The 21,712-nt window shown below is 40.0% G+C and overlaps 1 protein-coding gene across 1 annotated transcript in view; it reads left to right on the forward strand.

Annotated features, from left to right (window-relative positions):
* The window catches only part of UGGT2 (UDP-glucose glycoprotein glucosyltransferase 2), a gene marked incomplete at its 5' end in the record, with an annotated part of 150,340 nt that overhangs the window by 34,513 nt on the left and 94,115 nt on the right, over positions 1 to 21,712 (forward strand). The window contains 9 exons of the mRNA XM_006879624.1: positions 2,286 to 2,343; positions 4,166 to 4,238; positions 7,845 to 7,945; positions 10,896 to 10,995; positions 14,000 to 14,060; positions 14,684 to 14,775; positions 19,234 to 19,384; positions 19,626 to 19,745; positions 21,440 to 21,525. Of these exons, the coding sequence (XP_006879686.1) occupies positions 2,286 to 2,343; positions 4,166 to 4,238; positions 7,845 to 7,945; positions 10,896 to 10,995; positions 14,000 to 14,060; positions 14,684 to 14,775; positions 19,234 to 19,384; positions 19,626 to 19,745; positions 21,440 to 21,525 (842 nt within the window). The remainder of the gene's footprint in view (positions 1 to 2,285; positions 2,344 to 4,165; positions 4,239 to 7,844; positions 7,946 to 10,895; positions 10,996 to 13,999; positions 14,061 to 14,683; positions 14,776 to 19,233; positions 19,385 to 19,625; positions 19,746 to 21,439; positions 21,526 to 21,712) is intronic.

Below are 21,712 nucleotides of genomic sequence, written 5' to 3' on the forward strand. Positions count from 1 at the left end.
TTTTTCTCATTCTTACCCTAACTCTGATGTCAGTCCCATTCTACAGCAGTGGCACTATGCAGTGGCACCTGAGTCCTGCCTATGTTAATTGGAGGATGAAAAGAGAATAAATGTGTTTCTACTTGGTATGGAATTTCATTTCAAAGGGAACTAAATGTGTTTAATATTAGTGTGTTCTTCCAAAAAAAAAAGAGTTGATACTTCACTTTGCTTGGTCCAAATAACTTCTCAGCCACTTTTTAGCAACACATAAAACGTGTAAACTAAGGTAATTGTAGCTTGTCTAGGGGTGACTTCGCCAAGGTCCAGGATGACCCAGGCACCACCCAGTCACTCTGAGGTCTTGGGAACCATATCTCTTGTCAGTGACTTACTGACTTAGGAACTTTGTCTGCAGTTTATAATGACTCAGGATAATGATTTATTTTATTTTTTTTTTTTAAGTAGGGTGAGAGTATCCTGTGAATTACTTGGATTGGCTGTATTTGTGATCTGATTAGTTTTGTGGCCTACTACATACTGGAAATAGACACTGGAAACCTAAATAAAATAAAAGAATTTTTCCCAATGAGTCAGCTACCCCTCACTAAATACTTATAAACAACAGATTTGGCCTCTCATACACTAATGTCACAATCACTATCATGCTCAAGCCTATTGTCCTCACTGTGTCAATCTATCTTACTGGGAATCTTCTCTTTCATTGACCATCTGCTTTTCTCAATATGATCTTTTTTCCCAAGGACTGGGCCCTTCTAAAAACATGCTCAAACTATGTCACATGACTGCATTGTCCATGGTCTATTCACTATTTCTACAAACACCATAACTCAAAGGCATTGATTCTTCCTCTGTCAACCTTATGTACTACCCAACTCTCAGATGCATAAAAAACAATTGAAAAGATCATGGCTTGGCTCAGGCACATCTTAGTCTTTAAACTGACACCTTTGCTCTTTAGAAGTTTGGAGAGGTCCTTTTCAGCAGCTAGTTCCCAGTGCAACAGATCTTTTGACTTCTTGATTCCTTCTACTACTGATGTTGATTATGGATTCAAATAAAATTAAAATGTTAACAGCTTCAACTTTTCCCCATCTATCACGATTGTCTATTAGACCAGTGATGAAGATTTTTATTTTCTCGATGTTGAGATGTAACCTTTATTGAAGAATAAAGGCTTTGATCGTCTTCAGTAAAAAACAAACCAAAAAAAAAAACACAACCAAATTTTAAAGGAAACTTGGCTAACCTGAAATTTAGTCATTGACCCTTGGTTAAGAATATCTGTCTCATGCTTCAGTATGCTCTCAGATTTGGCTTCTTCAGCCTCAACTCTTTCTGAATCTTAAGGAGCTTGCTCTTGAAGGCTCTGCTTTACTCTGACTTTCCCTCCATAATATAAGACAGATAATATCTGTATTAGCTGGATTTAAATGTTAAAAATCATTATATTCAGATTTTATTTATTTCTGCCTCATAATGTTACTGTGTTTTATAGCATGATATCTTAATTAGTAATCATGACTGCAACAAAATATTTTCTACTCATTTTTGGACTGCTAATTTTTTTTTTTTTACTGCTAAATTTTTTTTAAGTTAAGTGATCACATAAAAACTACTTTGTATTAACAAATTATGAACGAAATACTGCCAAATCAGCCATCCATATATCTTTGTAATATATTGTTCTACCTCCAGTTTAGTGTTACTCTGTTAGTTTTTCTTCTGACCCTCACCCCCTACCCATGTATATTCAGCTTCTGACTGCCCTCCTTACTGGTCTGATCTTTGGTGCCTCAACATAAGGGGTCTCACCTCTTCAGTGCTTTTAGATGAAAATGTACTTCATACGTTGAAAATCAGACTTTGTAAGTTGACTGACCTTTTGTGGGTTGCTGTTATCTGCCTGATAAATTGAGACTCCTAAAAGAAATAAAAAAAGCTTTTCACAGTATCCCCCATCAGCTTTTTACACCCGTCCTCTTAGTCTCCTCCATCTGTACCTTCTGGCTTTGAAACACCTAACTACTTAGAACTTTCTCTTTCCTAAATACCTAAATGCCCAGCCAAGCCTTATGACCTCTGAGACTTTGATCCATTGATCTGGTCCTTCTGCCTGAAATCCCTCTTTTCACTCTCTAACCTCTTTCATTGGACCTCATCATTTAAGAGTTGAAGCAGGTTGTTCCTTTTCTCTATTCTGTCTGACTCTATGACCACTTTCAGAAAAGCTCATCCTGCTGTTAAAAAATACCTTTTACTTACCTTTCTTGTTTTTCGTCCAGGCCGGGCTTTTTGTGTCTCTCTTTCTGGTGTCTAGACTGAAAGGCAGCAGGCATCATTGTGAGCACTCACTATGTGCTTGTGCAGTGAGGGGAAAGAGAGAAAGAGAAGACTAGATCAGAAGCACCAAGCGATGTTAGCTGTAGCCCCAAAGATCTGACCTTAGAACAGTTGCAAGGGAAAGGTGTCCTTGGTGACCTGAGCCACTCTGATGGTCTGCTCCATGCTACGTCCACAGCTCATTGCCATCAAGGTGGAACTGACACATAGCTGACCCTCCAGCAGGTTTTCAGAGGCTGTAAATTGGGAGGAAATGGCTTGTCTTTCTCTCATGGAGTAGCTGGGTGATTTGAACTGATTGCCTTAGGGTTGGCAGCACAACTGCTTATGTCAGAAATTTGAGTAATAACCAAAGCACTCATTCCATGTATGATTTACCGTGATATATTTTACAGTTACTTGGTAAGTAAAGGAGAATAGAAGGGAAATGACTTTTTACATACCGTTTTTTTTTTCTTTTTCTTTTTTTTTTCTTCAAAGCAAAGAAGCTTTTATTAGGGCACTCAGCGAGGTTTGCTGTCCCAGGCTGCAGAGAGGCAAGATGGGACAGGGAAGTTCGCCTATATTGTTTTTTTAAGTCACAAGTGTTTACTTATTTCTATAGGAACCAGTATGATTCCCTGTTTACAGGTATTTAAAAGTGCAAGACTCGTATGTGTCAGAAAACTGATAAGTGTCAGAGTTCAGGTTCTTCAGGATTCACCAGGCATTTGCACTTACCAATTCTAATTATAAAACAAAGTTCAAATATGAAAAAATGATACAATATTAATGAAGATAATTATATAGTTAATGATCATTAAAAATCTTATTAAAAAGAAAATGCACTCAGGAATACAAGCAGTGCACGTGTGTGTAATTAATCAGTTCAGGAAAGAAAGTGAAACATATGAATTACTTTTGAATTCTTCTTCTTATTCATCACATAGTCTCAAGAAGACGAAGATTCTCACCACTGGGCCAATTGGCAGCACCAATAGAGAAGAGATTGAGGTTGTTAGCAGTTAATTACTGCTTGCTTTGACTCTTAACACTCTTAACACCAGCAGTCAGAAAATCAAAAGACAAATTGCATTGGGAAAATCTGTTGTCATGGACCTCTCCAGAGTGCTGAAGAGCAATAATGTCAGCCTAGATACAAAGGTGCGCCTAATCCAGGCCATGGTCTTCTCAGTTGTTATGCTGCAGAGAGTTGAACAATGTCTAAGGATGACAGAAGAAGAATAGATGCCTTCGAGTTGTGATGCTGGAAAAAAAGTCTTGAACACACCGTGAACTACCAAGAGAACAAATAGGTCTGGTCTGTCTTGGAGAGGGTAAGACCAGATCTCTCCTTGGAGGCTAGGATTTTGAAGCTCTGCCTCACTTACTTTGGAAATGTGACCAAGGAGATCAATCCTTAGAGAAGGACTTCATGCTCCGAAGGGTGGACGGACAGCACAGGAAAGGGAGACTCCAGAGGAGATGGATTGATAGATAGAGTGACTAGGGCGATGGGGGTTGGTGTGTCAGAATTAGTGAGACCGGCTCAAAACAGGGAAAGGGTCAGAGCTGCTGTACATAGGGTTGCTATGCATCACAGATGACTCAACCAATAACATTCCATGACAGGTTTGGAAGCAGGAGTAGCATCCACTTCCTAAACAACATGCTTCCAGAAACTCTGTGAACTTTGATAAATGTCGATAGTTGTAGAGGGGCTTCAGTCTTTTGTTCATAGGGTCGCTATGAGTTGTATTCGACTCAAAGGTAATGACAAGAACAACAACAATCTTTTTTCCAGCCTGAAAATAATTTTTGTTTTGTGTTTTTCACAATTTAGCTATGAATGCATCTGATGTAGAAGATAAGACTGAAGCAGGTGAAATTCAAGGATTTCTCTTTGGGAAGTTAAAGTGAGTCTGAATGCAAATAAAATTATTGTTATTGTTGTTATTATTATTATATTTTAACTCTGCTTTTAAAGAAATGCAATAGGCTATGTTGATTTATGTTCCACCTTTTTATATAAGGATTTTTTAATTTTAAATGGAATACAATCAATGTTAGAAACCTTGAGAAACTTTGTTGCAATATATAGTAAAAAGAAAAGAAAAAAACCAAACAAAATCCCAAAGCAGCCAACCAGACAGAGTTGTATATGATGTTGTTTGTAGTTGCCTTCTGGTCAGCTCTGACCACAGTGTAATCAGGTGAAGAGTGGCCAGTCCTGGGCCGGCTCCAGTGCTGGTACCAGGCCCACGGCTGTGGTTGAAGCAGCCTGTATTTTGTGGGCCTCCCAGCCTCGCATCATGACGGGATTATGCTGTGATCCGTCAGGTTCTCATTGGCTGATTTTCAGGTAGCTTGCCCTGCCTTTTCTCTTAATCTCTACTAAAACCTGCCCACCACGAATGACCCTGCTATTGTTGTTGCGTACTGTCCAGCTCAGAACCGATCCATAGCTGACCCTCCAGCAAGTTTTTGCCGGGAGGAGATTACCTCTCTTTCTCCCACGGAGTAACATGGATTTGAGTTGTGTACTTTGTGTGGCAGTGGGGTTCTTTGCTACTAAGCCACCAAAGCTGGTATTTGCAGTGCCAGCCACACAGCTTTCAGCATCCTAGCAACATCTCACACACACACACACACACACACACACACATCATAGCAACGTGAATGTAGCAACTAAAAAAAAAATTATAATTGCCAGTAATTCCACAACTGAGAGATGGTGATTATAACTGAGTGTAAAGTAGGAGTTCATGAGAAGGCAATAGACACTCGCCGAGGTGGGGAGACATTGGGCTCCCAGGATTATGAGACAACACAGCACAGGGCAGTGTTTCATCGTGACAGACAGAAGAGGGCTCTGAAGAGGACCAACTCAATGGCACCTTTCAGCTCTTTTACTGTCTTTTCAGTTCTTCTGTACATTTGTGTGTATTGTTGTTGTTGTGTACCATCAGGGTGGAACCCCCCCCACAGCTGACCCTCCAGCAGGTTTGCAGAGACAGTTAGCCACATGGGAGGAGATTGCCCATCTCTCTGCTATGGAGCAGCCGGTGGATTTGAACTATGTGCCTTCGGGATTGCAGCGCAGCTTCTTACCATTAGACCAGCAGAGTAAATGGATCTGTGACACGTGTTCTTGCACAACCAAACCACATTTCTTGTTTACTTTGTTCATATTATATGATGTGCTAGTTTTACTGAAACAATCCTGTAGATTGGAATTTAAGATTATTTCCTTAATTATTCTTAGGTATGGATTTGCGTAGATCCTTTTTTTTTAAGTAATGTTTTCTGAAAAATTAATTAAAAGCAAATATAAGTCTTGAAAGGCTTGGAATATGTTTCTAAATTTCTCTCCATGAAATTGTACTAATTCATATTCTTAAAACCCTTGGGTTTGTTTGTCTATTTTCTACAACTTTATTAACCATTCATACCATTTTTAAATAGTTAATTTAGTAGGTGGAAATGATATTTGATTGTTTAAATATTTTGCATTTATTTTACCAGACTGAGCGATGTGGCAGCATGTAGTAAAAACCTAGCAGTTTATTAAGACCAGACCTAGACTTGTTTTCATGTTGTTGGGTCTGTGACTTTATTCTTGGGTAAATTGCTTATTTCTAACATTTGCTTATTTTTCTTCTTGCACTCATCTTTTTAAAGTATTATAAATTTTTAGAAATTTTCACTTTTGCCATGCACTGATTTATTATCGAAATTTAGTTTTATTTCTTAATCTTAAAAAGAAAGTGTCTAGGTAGGAGAAAAGAGGATGTAGGGCTGTGAATATCTCTCTGAAAGGGCAGAAGGAGTGAGGATAGGACAGCCCTCACTGCCCCAAAGCAGAAAGCAGATAAAAAGCCCATAGCCCAGCCCCTTAGTGAGTCTAGAGCCTCACCAACAATAAGAGATTTGTTTATTCATTGTTGCCCACAAACTCACAGTTTTAGTACCAGCAATGGGGTTTATTAGGGAAGGAAGTTGAAAAGTGGGGAAAGCAAAGAAAATCACCCAATACACATACAGATTTTAGCTAAGTTCCAAGACACAATTCCTCACTTAGTCCAGGTTCTGGTTTTAGTTCACCAGTCAAATCCAAATCATCCAGCTAGCTTTATCTCCGAGCAGTTATAGTTAGCGTCTCCTTTAAGCATCCAACAAGAACAGCAAAAGCCTTTAACTGTGGCCTTTATTTCAGGGCTCCTCTGGTTATACCTTGCCACAGTTTCTCCACAGAAATGCCACAGTCTCTCCACCACCATCTCTAGAGTCTCACCAACAGGGTCTGCTCCGGCCTCCCTCAAGTCTTGCTCCCCTGCCTGTGTAAACACCCTCTTTCTTTTTTCCTCATCCCTCACCTGTTGGTAATGTGCAAGACCATGGTGATTTGCAACACTGTGTGTTTCCAGTAAAGGAACAGGAGACCAGGGTGGGCTAAACTGTAATGGCTTAGAAAAGCCAGCGTTTAGTTTAACACCACATTAAGCAACAAAATCAACTCTTTATTTTAGTATTTCGTGACATGAATATTTACAAAACACAATAATGAGTAGATAATGGTCTGATAAGTAAAAAGCTGTATCATATTAGATGAAGGTTTTTTTAATGCTTGCCTAGAATACTTTAAAATATGCAACTCAGTCATCTGTATAAATGAGTATACAGTCCATGAAAGTTGCCTCTGCCTAGTTTTTAGTTAATCTTGATTCATTTTTAAACTATACTCATGCATTATGATAAAACTGCAAGAAATTATCAATATAGTTTCTTTTTCATTCTAAGCGTAATACAGCTTTCTGTATATGTTCTGTAGATTTTTTAAAAACATTTTAAATCTGCATTTTTGTTTACTGTTAATTTGTACTTTCTAATTTGCTGAATACTAAAGTTTTCAACTTTGTTTAAATAGAAATGACACCATGTTTTAGCTTCATGGGGGATAGAGGAAAGAAGATTGTGTTTCAGACTCTGAACAGTAATATACCACTCTGCCTCATCATTACTTGGCTCTTAGAACTACTAAAATGTGTTTAATATTAAACAAAATTATCTTATTTCTGGAGGGTTATTAGTCTCAAAAGATGAGACTTTAAAAAGTTAATTTTAAGTTGATTAGAAGCATTATTTTTATTAGTTTTTCTTTTAAATCACAAAAACAATGTTTGCAATATCTAAAATGCTAAAATAAAACAAAAGATAACCTAAATAAGTAATTTGCCCTAGCTCTTGCCTTTCTTGTAAGTAATGCTAGCTTGTGAACAATGAGAGTGCATCCCTCTGGAATTTGTTTTGCTTTGTATATGAAGGGAAAAAGGATACATTTAGAGCCCTCTCATTGTTAAGGACTGTTGATGCTATAGATAGGCCATATGTTGCTCATTTTAGCTTAGTAATACTCAGTTTACTGCTAATTACTTGAAAGAACTAATTTTTAAAATATGCTGCTGGTGTGATAATTTGTGAAAAGGTGATAATGATTAACACTACTCAATATCCTTGTACAGAGAAATACACTCAGATCTTAAAGATAATCTGACAACATTCCGAAAATACTTGATTGAGAGTAGCAAAGAATTGATGCCTTTGAAAGTCTGGGAGCTACAAGGTACAGTACCTCAAACTACTTTCATCGCGTTGGGTAACCAGTCACTGTTTTGTTAAATAAGCTTGTTTATTATAACGTACCAGAAATGGTTTTCTTTTAAAACATATAAATAACAAATTAACGTGTTAATTTTTCATGATATATAAGTGTAATTAAAAGGTCATTCATGAAGGAGATGATACTTTTCTATTCGTAAAATCTAGGTCCTCTGCACTGCAGCTGTTTAATATCTTGCTTTAAAACCAGTTGCCATGATTGTTATCCTGACTCACTGGTGTGTCATAGTAGAGCACACAGGAGGGTCTTTCTTTACTGGCTGAGCTCTCAGAAGTAGAGTTTCACACCCTCCCTTTGGAGTAATTCTGGGTGTTTCAGACCTCATTTCTCTCAGCCACACTGGCGTCACAGGGATTCAGATATCTTAGTCATCTGAAAAGAGTATGTTAGGCCTTAGTGGTAAGAAGCTGTGCTGCAATCCTGAACACACACAGTTTGGATCCACCAGCTGCTCCATGGGAGATGGATACGCAGTCCCCTCCTGTATGTTTAACTGCCTCTGAAAACCCACCAGAAGGTCAGCTCTGGGTGGGTTCCGGCTTGATGGTACACAGCCACAATTCTAACTTACAGATTCCTTACAAGTATAAAATCACATTTCACAGAGTCTGTGATATCGATTAAAAATCCTGACTTTCAAACAAGGAGAAGTCAGTACTAAGTCTTCATTATTCTTCTCTCTCAACTTTTGATCTTAATTAGACCAGTCCATGTTTCACTGATGAGTGTTTAAAATGGGAGGATTTGCAGTTACAAACTTGTACAAGCATTTTGATTGACAACAAAGACCAGATACTCTCTGACCAAAATTAGTTTGATTAATCTTTCCTTATTTGGAAATTTTTTTTAGAATTCTTTGTTAGAATTTAGTAAGTTATGAAGGCATGCCAATTTTCTTAACCATCATTCTTATCACATCTTTAATCTTTTTAATTGAGATATAATTACATATTAAATGATTAACTAACTTAAAGTATACCATATGATAGTTTTGCATTGTTGCCATCAAGTCAGAGACTGAAAAATCACCTGTGAGGGAGATTGCCCGTCTTTCTCCATCAGAACAATTGGTAAATTCAGGCTGCCGCCCGCCTTTGAGTTGGCAGCACAACTTACCCACTAGCCCACCACAGACTCATTTGCAAGCATTGTTACTGTTGTTACCTGCTGTCAAGTCAACTGAGACTCATAGTGACCCTTTGCAAATTCATTCTGAATCCTGCCCTGTCCTGAGCCAGTCTCTCCAACACATCTGTCCTCAGAACCCCAGTTACTGTTTCAGTCCAGAGACTCAATCAGAGTCTTTCTCTCCTGCACTGATCCTCCACTCTTCCAAGCATGATGTCCTTCTCCAAAGACTCGCCCTTCCTAGCAACATGCTCAAAGTATGTGAGATGGAGCTTCAAAATTCTTGCCTCTGAAGAGCAGTTTGGTTTCACTTTCTCCAGGACAGACCTGTTTGTTCTCTTGACAATCCATGGTATGTTCAGTACTCTTCTCCAATATAACAACTTAAAGGCATCAACTCTTCTTCTGTCATCCTTAGTCCTTGTACAGCTCTCTGATGCATAACAAGTAATTGCAAAGACCATGACCTCCTGGTTGAGGCATGCATTAGTCTCTAGACTAACATTGTTGTTTCTCAGTACTTTGGAGAGGACCCTGACAGCAGATTCACCCAGTGCAGTTCATCTTTTGATTTTCTGACTCCTAGTCCCAAGAGTGTTGTTTATGGAAGTGAGCACGCTGACATGATTAGCAGTCTCAATCTCCTCTATCTGTCATGGTGCTGCTGTCAGCTGGCCTAGTGGTGAGTATCTTTGTTTTCCTGATGTTGAGTTGCGGTCCATATTGAGACTGCAGGCCTTGACTTTCAGCAGCGTACACCTCAGGTTTTAGATAATTTTCATACCTCCAAAAAGAAACCCTGTACTCATTAGCAGTTTATTCCCCGTTTCTTCACAAACCCCGTGTTGTTTGTTGTTATGTATCATCAAGTGTGGACTCACTCCTAGCTGACTCTCCAGGGGGGTTTCAAAGACCCCAAGACTCATCAACAGTGTGCGTTCGATAGATGACATAACTTTGCTTGGTAAAAGTGAGGACTGGAGGCACTTGCTGCAGAAGATCAAGAACTACAGCTTTCATATGCATTATTACATCTCAACGTCAAGAAAACACAGTCTTCACTGGGACAACAGGCAACATCATGACAGATAAAGACTGAAATTGGCTACAGTTTCCTCTTCCTTGGATCCACAATCAACACCTGTGGTCCCGGAAGTGTAGAGATCAGGAGATGAATAGCACTGGGAAAGTCTGTCAGGGACCTCTCCAGAAGGTACACCTGCTTCGAGCCAAGGTTTTCCCCATCACCTGCTGGGCATCTGAGAACTAGCAATAAAAAAGGAAAACAGAAATTGATATCTGTGAGACGTGATATTGTTGGAGAAGACCAGTGCATAGCCCACGGACTTCCAAAAGAACAATAGCCTGTCTTGGAGAAGGTGCAGCCTGAGTGATCCTTGATGGTGTGGATAGCGAAGCTTCGTCTCTCCTACTTTGGACATGTTGCTGGAGAGGCTATTCCTTGGGGAGGGACATGTTTGGGAAGGTGAAGGACGGTGAAAGAGGGGAAGACCCTCAACCAGATGGATTGACCCAGTACCTGCAGCACTGGACCCGAGTATGTCAGAGATTGTGAGGATGGCACAGGATAGAACAGGGTTCAGATTTGTTGTCCACGGGGTTGCTGTGAGTTGTACTGGACTCAATGGAACCTGACAACAACAGCGTATTTTAAGCAGCATTAACTAACCTACATGACACAGAAATGTGTGTAGAAGACCAAGATCATGATTGTTTCCTTAATGATATTTTTTTTCCTTTCCAGATCTTAGTTTTCAAGCAGCTTCTCAAATAATGTCCACTCCAGTTTATGACGCCATAAAATTAATGAAAGACATTTCACAGAACTACCCTGTAAAAGCCAGGTATGTTATAAAGTTCATTGGTTTGATTGTAGACAGAGCTCTTTAAATAAATTTTACGAGATGAACTGATTTCATTTCACTTTGATGATGTGCATTGTAGATATATATATATATATATCTGCTCCTCACTTAAAATTACTAGTAGATTCCAAAGACCAGGTCATTGTGTGGAAGTTATTGTTACAAGAAGCCACAAGATGACCTCATCACCTCAGCCCCCCCCTTTTACTGTAAGTGTCCTGCAGAGCTGAGGTCACTTCCTAGGCCCTCCTCCCCGCCCCCAAGCAATTCCTCATGAAAACTCACACTGCCTAAAGTGCGACCCAGAACTGGGAAACCCAGACAGCAAAGTGCTGTCTCCCTTCTCTGCCCCTTATTCTCTTCCCTCAGCCGTTCTCACTGTATTTTCAGGACGATTGACCCTAGCTCATTCCCTCAAAGACCCCCAAACAGTCCTTAGTGCCTTTATTGGAAGCAGGGACCTCCTTTTTAATGGGCAGGTGTACCTGGGAGCCGCAGAGAGGAGACGTGTGCGGCCTGCTGGATTTCCCCCTCAGCCCCTTGTCTGAGTGTGTCTCACCTCTCTCTGGGTGGCCCTTCTCCTCTTAGCTCCCACGTCCCATTGTTGTGTTGTGTGCTGTCAGATTAGAACTTCCCCATGGCTGACCCTCCAGCGGGTTTTCAGAGGCTGTAAGTCTCATAGAAGATTGCCCTGCTTTCTCCAGGAGAGCAGCTGTAGATGCAGACTGCGTGCCTTCGGGTTGGCAGCACAGTTTCTTACACTAAGCCACCAGAATTGGTAATCCAGAGCTTTCTCAGTGTCTGTGATGCATGAACCTGGCCTCTGACCTTGACCTTAACCTGCAGCTGTCATCCACTGACACTACAGTCTTCCTTGGTAGCTTATCTTACCCTCCTCTATCCTGCCCAAAAGGAACACCAAGGTAGTGGAAGGGACTGTAGTTCATACGGAGTCCTGTAGGTGCCAGCACCCAAGGGCCCCAACTCAGAGTTCCTAATGGTTCCTGTGATCTTACCTATCCTGCCATCCCTTAGGGCTGCACCCTAGGGCCGGTCCCCAGAGTCCCAACTTCTTGGCCCTGAGTACAGTCCACGGTCAGTACGCTGTCCTGGCCTCAGCCCTTGTGTACCCAGCTTTAACAAGGAGAGCCTGCTTTCCGGCCCCACACCACTTCCCTCGCTCTCCGCTCTGCCTGGAACCCTCATAGCTTGTGAAGGCCACTCTTTCCCACCTCCACAAATGCTGTGCAGTAGGAACTTCAGTTCCATGAGCACATAGACCGTGCGTACATACCTGGTTTGGACCCTGCAGATAATGAGATGATTGATAACGTGAGGAGTAGGTATATAGCTTTTCTAATACTATTGTGTTTTTTCATTATATACAGTAGTGGTTCTTGTTGTTAGAACATTACATTGGCTTGTGTGCATATGCAGGTACACACTGAAATGAAAACCCTTGAATTATTTCAGGAAATGAAGGAGGAAGTATATTTCTTTTTAAAAAAATTAATATAAATATTCAGACAGCAATCCAAGGCAAACACTTGTTTACTTCTAGAAATAACCAGTGCATATAGTTCAGGTTACCACATATGTGGAATTACAAAATAACTCGCCTTTGAATTTTTATTCTGGTTGCTAAAGACATAGAACTATAAGCAGCAAATAAACTATGTTAGCTGTGTTTGTACCGACTGTAATAATTCCTAATTTCACATATAGTCATGATGTCTTATTGGGATTTGAAAAGCAACCTTGTGCTTTCAACATGACCTTCTTAAGCAGCTTTAAATTCCTATATCTTTGTCTCAAGCAGTGTTTTGTATATGCATCTGCATTACCAATTACCAAATAATAAATACAGGTTATTATTACTCCTAAACAGATAGTACAGGCTAAAAAAAATGCCTAGACACTTTTAATGTTATCCTGAAAATAGAAGAGTTTGATTCTTTAATAATAGATTAAGAATGACTCTCTTGATTTAACTGTCAGTGGGATCAGTATGTGTAAAGTCTAGAAAGATGTATGTATTTATTTAGCAACTTTGCTGCTAATTGACAGTAGCTTTTACAATTAAACCTACAGTTGCTTTAAGACAAAGCAGATTCGTCTCAGTAATTCTGTTGAGGTTAAGTCATTACAGCTGGTGAGTAGTTCTAAAGCCACATGGTTGATCATTAGGAAAAATGTGCTGGCATTATTTTATGGCAGAAATTGTAGGTTTGAGTGAATTTCTCAGATTATCCCTAGACGTCTAGTCAGTGAATTGAAAGGGAATATTTGCTAAATGAATAATTTTTCCTACTAAGATTTCAACGATGAAAAGTATTGCTAGTATTATAGAATTTCAAGATTAAAGATTTCAGATTATCCACAACTCTTTATGCACAGCTATCCTAAAAATTGTCTATTTGCATGATCACACATGACTTGGGTAATTTCTTAAGAAATTGCTCTCTGTGTGTAAATCAAGGTAGAATTATATTTCCAGTCAGGAATTGTTTAAAAAAAGAAATATTATGGTAAATAAAAACTCTTAAAAATGAAATATTCTAGGGGAGCTCTGGTGGCCTAGTGGCAAGGAGCTGCAACTACAATCCCAGAGGCACACGGTTCAAATCCACCAGATGCTCTGGCGGGGAAGGAGGGACAATCTCCTCCTGTACCAGTCAGATCTGATTTGATGGCACACACACACACACACAAATAATTAAATAAAAAAAAAATTAAACATCCTGGTAAGCAGGAAAATGCATAATACATAGAGTTAATTACATAGGTACTTTGGCAGTCTCCATTTCTCCTGAATCCTTATCAAATGATAGCCATAGTACTGCTTATCAAATTAGGCTATACGGTAACAATCTTTCAGGCTTGAGCCATTGGTACTTTGTACGTATTCACCAAATTCTTAAAATACAGATTAATTCAAACCACCCAAGGAACATGGAGTTATATTAATATTTATTTTTTTCAGATCACTGTCCAGAATTGCTGTAAATAAACAAATGAGGGAGGAAATACAGGAAAATCAGAAGGTTTGTTTGATTTCCTTTCATAAATATTTATTATATTATCTTTTTTTAGTTCCTTCAGAGAGACAAAATATTGTAGTCGTCACTGTAGCGTTAGAATTTTAACTATCACATGATAAACAAATACTCAAGTGTTTTTCAGTTCTGCCTCTGAAATCTCATCACTTCGGTCAGAGTTGGACAAAGCAACACCCACAGGTCAAATCTAGTATGCCTTCTGTTTCTGCAAATTAATACTCCGGAGTATAACCATGACTATTTTTTTCACATATTGTCCGTAGCTGCTTTCATGCTACAAAAGCAGAATTTGAGTAGTCATTGGAGATATTGTATGATTGGGGAAGCTAAGGTACTTACTATCTGACTATACAAGTAGGGAGCTCTGGTGTTCCAGTGGTAAGAAGCTGTGCTGCAGTCCCATAGGCATGAGATTTGAGTCCATCAGCTGCTCCATGGGAGAAGAATGGGCAGTCTCTTGCAGTGTGATTTACTGCCTCTGAAAACACACTGCAGGATCAGCCAGGAGTCAGTTTCAACTCGACAGCAAACAACCAACAAATTTCTGGAAAGAGTTTGATATGGGTCTCCATGTCAGGCAGTTAACTATTACTCTGCTTTATTTCAAGCATCTTCAAGATCGATTTGATATAAGGCCAGGTGACACTCGTCTGTATATAAATGGAATTCATATCGACATTGAGGGATCTGATCCTTTTAGGTAAGTGTTAAATTATTAACGCAAATAAGTTCGATATTTGATGACAATCATTCTGAAATTAAAGCAAGAAGCATGTTTCTTTTTGTGCTATTTTAGTATATAACGAGCTTTGACGTTTAATAGAATGTCAGAATTGAAAGAGACTTTGCAGGTTTTTTGGGTGTTTTGGTTTCTGAATCTTATACCTACATATATGTCCTTATTCCAGGTTGTCTTTCACTGAGAATTGGGTTTAAGATGCATTAGGGAAATTCAGTGGCTGATCACACAGAGAGCCCTGCTCTCTAGAAACAAAATATCTGCCCAGAAGAACAAAATTCAGGGGACAACATAAAATACTTTTATCAAAATATGAGTATAAAGTGTTTAATGTGAACATGAAATCTGGATACTGTATAGTTCCTTATATTTTAAAAAAATCATCAGGAAAAGGGCTGTAGAGTATAAATAGGAACTCTTTTATTTATCCATTACCATTGAACAATATATCGAAGGCAAGAGCTAAAAAAAAAGTAGTAATAAATGAATTTTAGTTTTAAAGAGAATGTACACTAGAAATTACTATTTGGAACGAAAAGAATAATTTGTAAACCTAGTGACAAAGATTCTCACCACTGGACCAATTGGCAGCATCAGGATGGATGGTGAAGAGATTGAGATTGTTCACAGCTTTAGCTTGCTTGGCTCCACAGTCAACACTCTTGGCACCAGTAGCCAGGAAATTAAAAGGCGCATTGCCATGGGAAAGTCTGCTGTTAGGGACCTCTCAAAAGACTGAAGAGCAATGGTGTCTCTCTGGAGACTAAGGTGCATCTGATACAGGCCATGGTCTTTGCAATCACTTGTTATGCATCAGAGAGTTGGACAGTAACTAAGGAGGATAGAAGGAGAATTGATGCCTTTGAGCTGTGGTGCTGGAGAATAGTATTGAGAATACCATGGACTGCTAGGAAAACAAACAGATTTGTCCTGGAAAGGGTTAAACTGGGTGGCTCCTTGGAGGCAAGGATTCTGAGGCTCCATCTAACATACTTTGGACATGTTGTGAGGAGAGACCGGTCCTTGGAGAAGGACATCATGCTTGGGAGGGTGGAGGGACAGCGCAGGAGAGGAAGGCCCTCTGTGAGGTGGATTGATTCAGTGACTGGGATAATCGGGTTGGGAGTGTCAGAGACAGTGCGATTGGCACAGGACAGAGCAGAGTTTAGGGCTGTTGTACATAGGGTCGCTATGAGTCGCAAGCGACTCGACGGCACATAACAACAACAGCATTCTGTTATAATTCATCTGAGTAGATTTCATTGAACTGAAATTGATGCTCATGTTTTGTTAGGGATCATTGAGTTGTTTTTCACTGGTGGCAGCCCTGTGTACAACTGATGCAATTGACTGCTCCTTGCCAGCCTCACAGTGTATGCTGTCTTTAATTGCTGCTGTCGCTATGTCTGTCCTCCTTATGAAGGGTCTTCTCCTTTGTTGACCATCTACTTTTCTAAGCATGTTCTCTTTTTTCAAAGGACTGCCCACTCCTGGTTATTATTACTTGTTATGTTATATGCCAATGATTCGACTAAGACTCATAGCAACGCTGTCTACAACAACTCTGAAGCGTGCCCTGGGCTGAGGCAGTCTCACTGACACATCTACCTCCATTACCCCAATTACTGCGTCAATCCAGCTTATCCAGGGTCTTCCTTTCCTGCACTGTCCTTCCACCTTTCCGAGCATGAAGCTCACCTTCAAGGACTTGTCGACTGGTCCCTCCTGGCCACATGCCCTAAGAATGTAAAGTGGAATTTTAAACCCCTTACCTTCAAAGAGAAACTTGGTTTCACCCTCTTCAAGACAGACCTGTTTGTTCTCTTAGCAGTCCATGTTAGTTCTCTTCTCCATCACTTCAACTCAAAGATATTGATTCTTCTTCTGTCATCTTAGTGGGGCGCTCTGGTGGCCTAGTGACAAGAAGCTGTGCTGCAGTCCTGAAAGCACACGGTTCAAATCTCCTAGCTGCTCTGCAGGAGAAGAATTGGCAATCTCCTGTGCAATTAACTGCCTCTGAAAACCTGCTGGACAGTCAGTTATGGATTGGTTCTGACTTGATGGTACACAACATCTTAGTCATTGTCCAGTTCTCTGATGCATAGCGAGTAATTGAGATTGTTGTTGTTGTTAAGTGCCATCAAGTCGCATGAGATTACATACTCAAAATACGTGAGACAAAAATCTCACCGTTCTTAGTTCTAAGATATTGCCTGTCTATACTTCTTCCAAGACAGATTTGTTTCGTCTTTTGATAGTTCTTGGTATATTTGATACTCTTCGCTAACATCACAATTCAGAGGCATCAATTTTTCTTCAGTCATCTTTATCCATTGTTTAGCTTTCATTTGCATGTGAAGCAGTTACAAAGCCATGGCTCAGGCCAGGCCATGTAACTGGTTTTTCAACTGACATCTTAGCTTTCTAACACCTTAAAGAGGTCTTTGTCAGCCAACTTGCCCAGTGCAAGGCATCTTTATTTTTCCTGACTGCCGGTACTGTGAACTGAGGCCCATAGCAGGTGCGGTAGGATGGAGCCCCAGGTGGTCCCTGGAGGCCTTCTGACTGGGGCCCAACATCTGCTGTAGGTGGCTCCATATTCAGAAATTACAGGGTTGGTGACTGTAATGTTAGCCTTAGGTTGGCCTTTTTAAGCCATTACCTTAGCCTCCTCTGGTCTTCAGCCACCTTAACTACAGACACATGGTCTTGCAAATCACCAACAGCTGTGGGACTAGAAGAAGCGATTGCCTCTCACACTGAGCAACAAGACTTGAGAGACTGCAGTAAGACCCTTTTGAGGGGGAGACCCTGGTGATGGTGGTAGAGAGACTGTGGCAATGTTGTGGAGAAAACTGTGACTAGGTGTAACCAGAGATCACCCTGAGTTAGTACGCTGTAACCCTGAGATAAAGGCTGCAGTTAAAGGTTTTGCTGTTCTTGCCTTTGATGATGGAAGGGAAAGCTGACTGCTGAATTGTGCTTTGAGACTGCTGGGCTAAAACCTGGATTTGAATGGGGTGATACTCTTTGCCTCCCTCACTCTCCAGCTTACTTCCCTAATATACCTTGTGCTTGGTACCACAGTCGTGCGTAAAGTCTGTTGAGTCAACAACAAATGACTGACCCTCTTGTGGCTCTGGAGGCACCAAGGGGCTGAGCTATGGGCTCTGTATCTTTCTGCTCTGGGCAGTGAGGGGCTGTGCTGTTCTTACTCCCTCTGACCCTTTCACAGAGATGCTCAATGGTCTCTGCCCCCATGTCCCATTTTATGCTCTTGAGGCAGTGACAGAAATGTGGCCAGAGATCAGATGATTGGATTTTGGGCATTCGGTGATTTATTCATTGCAAATAACTTTTTTAAGAAGCACAGATGGTTACTATACACATGGAATTTATTTGATGGGTAGCACTGAAATCAGATTAACTGCATCTGTGGAAAGAATTGTTGGAGAAGCCCTGTATCAACAGTTAAAACCAGGCCAGGTGCTTCTATGGAACAGGCCATCGGTTACTCGTGTGCAGATTAAAATTGAAGGTGAGAAAATTAAAACAAGTCCACAGAACCCAGAGTATAACCTTGTATCTCTCCCACCTGAATTTAAAAATCATCTCAAGAATAGTTCGAGACATTCAACACCAGTGATCAAAGACTAGAGGAGTTGTGGGATGACATCAAGCATATCATTCATGACGAGAGCAAAGGGTCCTTACGAAGACAGAGGAGAAAGAAAAGACCAGAATGAATGCCGTACCTTTCTTGTTGTCAGCCACGCAACAGCGTAGACACTATTGCTATCCCGCATTCTCACACCAACCAGAAAGCTCACCAAGAAGGGTCCTAATGCATCTGTCTCCTTGGCTTCTGAAGGACTTTTTTCTTGTTTCCTGTGACACTCAGAATTCCGGGATTATTATCCCCGTCTGCTGTCTTGGTTTTCTGGTGTCTTCATTCTAAAGGGTCTGCACTGCTACTGTGCTTACTGCACCATCAGCAGTAATCTCAAATTTGTGTTTTATAAAGATGCAAACTTTTATGTTTTAATGAATCTTCATTTCATAATAAAATTTTATGATTTAAAATGTACTTGATCTTAATTCCACAGTAAATGATAAATAGAGTGACCTTGTAATCTTTAGCCCCCGTTTTTTACTTATGAGAATTGCAACCTTGCTGCTTTGGTAAAAGATACTCCTTTACACTGTGTTGTCTTAACTCTTAAATAATAATATAACTTAAGTAAACTTCAAATTGAATTTGCTCTACACGGTGAGTTAGAAGGGCTATTTGGCTGTGTGTTAATGAGTTTAATAATATGTCTTGCCAGTGTTTTTCAAAAGTCTAACAAACTTTTGTGAATTTTAAGGGAATTTTTTACAAGTAAAAATAAAATGTATTTCCTTTCTTGAAACATAAAGCATGTTGGATATGCTGAAATTAGAAGGAAAGCTGATGAATGGCCTACAGAACCTTGGGATTAATGGAGACGATATAAGCAAATTTTTAAAGCTGAATTCACAACTATGGGAATACACTTATGCACTAGACATTCGACATTCCTCTATCAAGGTAAGTTCTCATGCCGTTGTTTTTAAACTGTCAGTTATGGCTTACATGAAGACTTTGTGTAACAGACCTGGTAGTATAAAATGATTCCACATAATGTAACTTTAAAGATTATTCCATTTCCAAAATTTAATTAGAAATATAGAAAATATTGTCTGTATTTTCACTTATAATTTGATATAGTGAAAATCTGACCTTGACTATATTACTACAACTTTGATAGATTTCTGGGTTTTTTTCCTAGTGGATTAATGACCTGGAGAATGATGATGTGTATATCACGTGGCCTACAAGTTGCCAGGAACTTCTGAGGGCAACATTCTCTGGAAACATACCTTTTATAAGGCGGAATTTTCATAATTTGGTAAGTTTTCTATTTTTTTCAAGTGTATGTGTATATGATAAATATATTCATAGGGTCGCTGAGTCGCCTCTGACTCGACGGCACTTAACAACACAAAGTGTGTATATAATAAATATATTAGTAATGTTTTGTTTACCTTGCTCTTGATAATTAAACCTCTTTGTGTAAAGGAATGAAGTATTTGCCCCATGTAGCAAGTTTGAAGTGCAGTGACTGACTTGGTGCTAAAAGCTAGTAATGTCACGTCACATCTCTGTTTTCTTATTCAGCCTTCATATCAGTATCAATATTAAGTTGATTGCTTACTTATTTTCTCGAAGGAGTTGTTGATAGCTCTTGCACGGAACTCATGACAAAAGTTTTAATACATTTGAGATAAAAATACATAAATATCACTACATCATTTATGCATGTAAATTGTTTATTGTAGTAGTGTCTGCAGAAAATGACATGGTAAACTCAGCGTCCATTCTCCTCTGACTTTACAAAGGGCAGCATGAATCACCATCATTATCAGCTGCTCAGAGCTGACTCTGAGGTAGGATTTAGACAAGCCCCTCCTCTAACTCTGATTTACCAGTTTGGGCACCTGCCGTGCCTCCCCTGACACTCTGCTTCTCAGCTCTGATAACTTGATTCAGTGACTGCACAGTGTTTGTGGACCAGCTGTATTCACAGTTCCAGGGATTACTAGGGAAGTACTAGGTTAGTGACTCAGGATACAGTTCTTTGATCAAGAGAGCCTTGCTTAGCAGTTCTCAAAAACAGACCTGTCTGGCCATTTGGCCTTGCAGCGTGGCCTCTGCCCTATGTAGGCAAGTGTTACAAAGCTCTAAAATTAGCTCAGCCAACTGGAGTGTCCTAAAGCACGGCACTCTCTTAACTCGCATTGATTCGAAGGTGCTCCAGGAAGCCTCCTGCTCCGTAGCACAGGCTTTCTTGCTCTGTGGGTGGGGAAGGTCCTCTCTCTGTCTCCTGATTTTCTCCACATTTTGCTGTCGCTGCTTCTCACCATCTCTCACTGTAGTGTTACTGTTCTCTGTCTCCTGTATTGGACGCTTCCATCACAGGGTTCAGGTCCAAATTAAGCCCTGTTCTCTTGGCTCTTGATATATTCTACCTTTCTACCTCTGAGTTGTTGCTGTTGTTAGGTGCCATCGAGTCAAATATGACTCAAAGCAACCCTATGAACAAGAGTCTGAAGCGTCCTGTGCCACCCTCAATCTCTGACACACACAAGCCCATTGCTGCAGTCACTGTCAGTCCACCTGGCGGAGACTTTTGTTCTCCTTTGCCATCCCTCCACCTTTCCAAGTATGATGAATATCTTCTCCTAGCAACATGGCCAAAGTATGCAAGAGAAAGCTTCTTCATCTTTACCTCCACGCAGCACTCCAAGTGCCTTTTAAACACAGCACACTGGCACAGCGTTAGGGTTACATACTACTTACTTTCATGGTCTTGACTGCCTTGTAATCCCAACAGTATGTTGTTAGAATCCACCAGTTGCTTTGTGGGAGAAGGATGGGTATTCTCCTCCTGTGCCATTTACTGCCTCTGAAAATCCACTGTAAGGTCAGCTATAGGTCGGTTCCAACTTGACGGTACACAGCAACCAGGGATGTAAGGACCTGTGAAGGTACACGGTTCAAAGTGACCAACCAAAATCATGATTCTGTATTGTTTTCTTACAGGTTCTGTTTATTGATCCTGCTCAAGAATATGCTTCGGATTTTATAAGACTGGGTTTATTATTACATTATAATAAAATTCCTCTCAGGTAATTGCTGTTTTACAACATTTAAGTTGAAACATGTAAGATGAAAGAAATGTACTGGTGTTCATATTCTGTTATAAAAAATGTTAATGTGAAATTTTGCTATTTTGACCGGGGTGAGATGATATCTCATAGTTGTTTTAATTTGCATCTCTCTTAGGGCTAGGGATTTTGAGCATTTCTTCATGTG

This window comes from Elephantulus edwardii, unplaced genomic scaffold (genome assembly GCF_000299155.1).
Source record: "Elephantulus edwardii isolate Elephantulus edwardi_28Jun2011 unplaced genomic scaffold, EleEdw1.0 scaffold00004, whole genome shotgun sequence".
Lineage (NCBI taxonomy): Eukaryota > Metazoa > Chordata > Mammalia > Macroscelidea > Macroscelididae > Elephantulus > Elephantulus edwardii.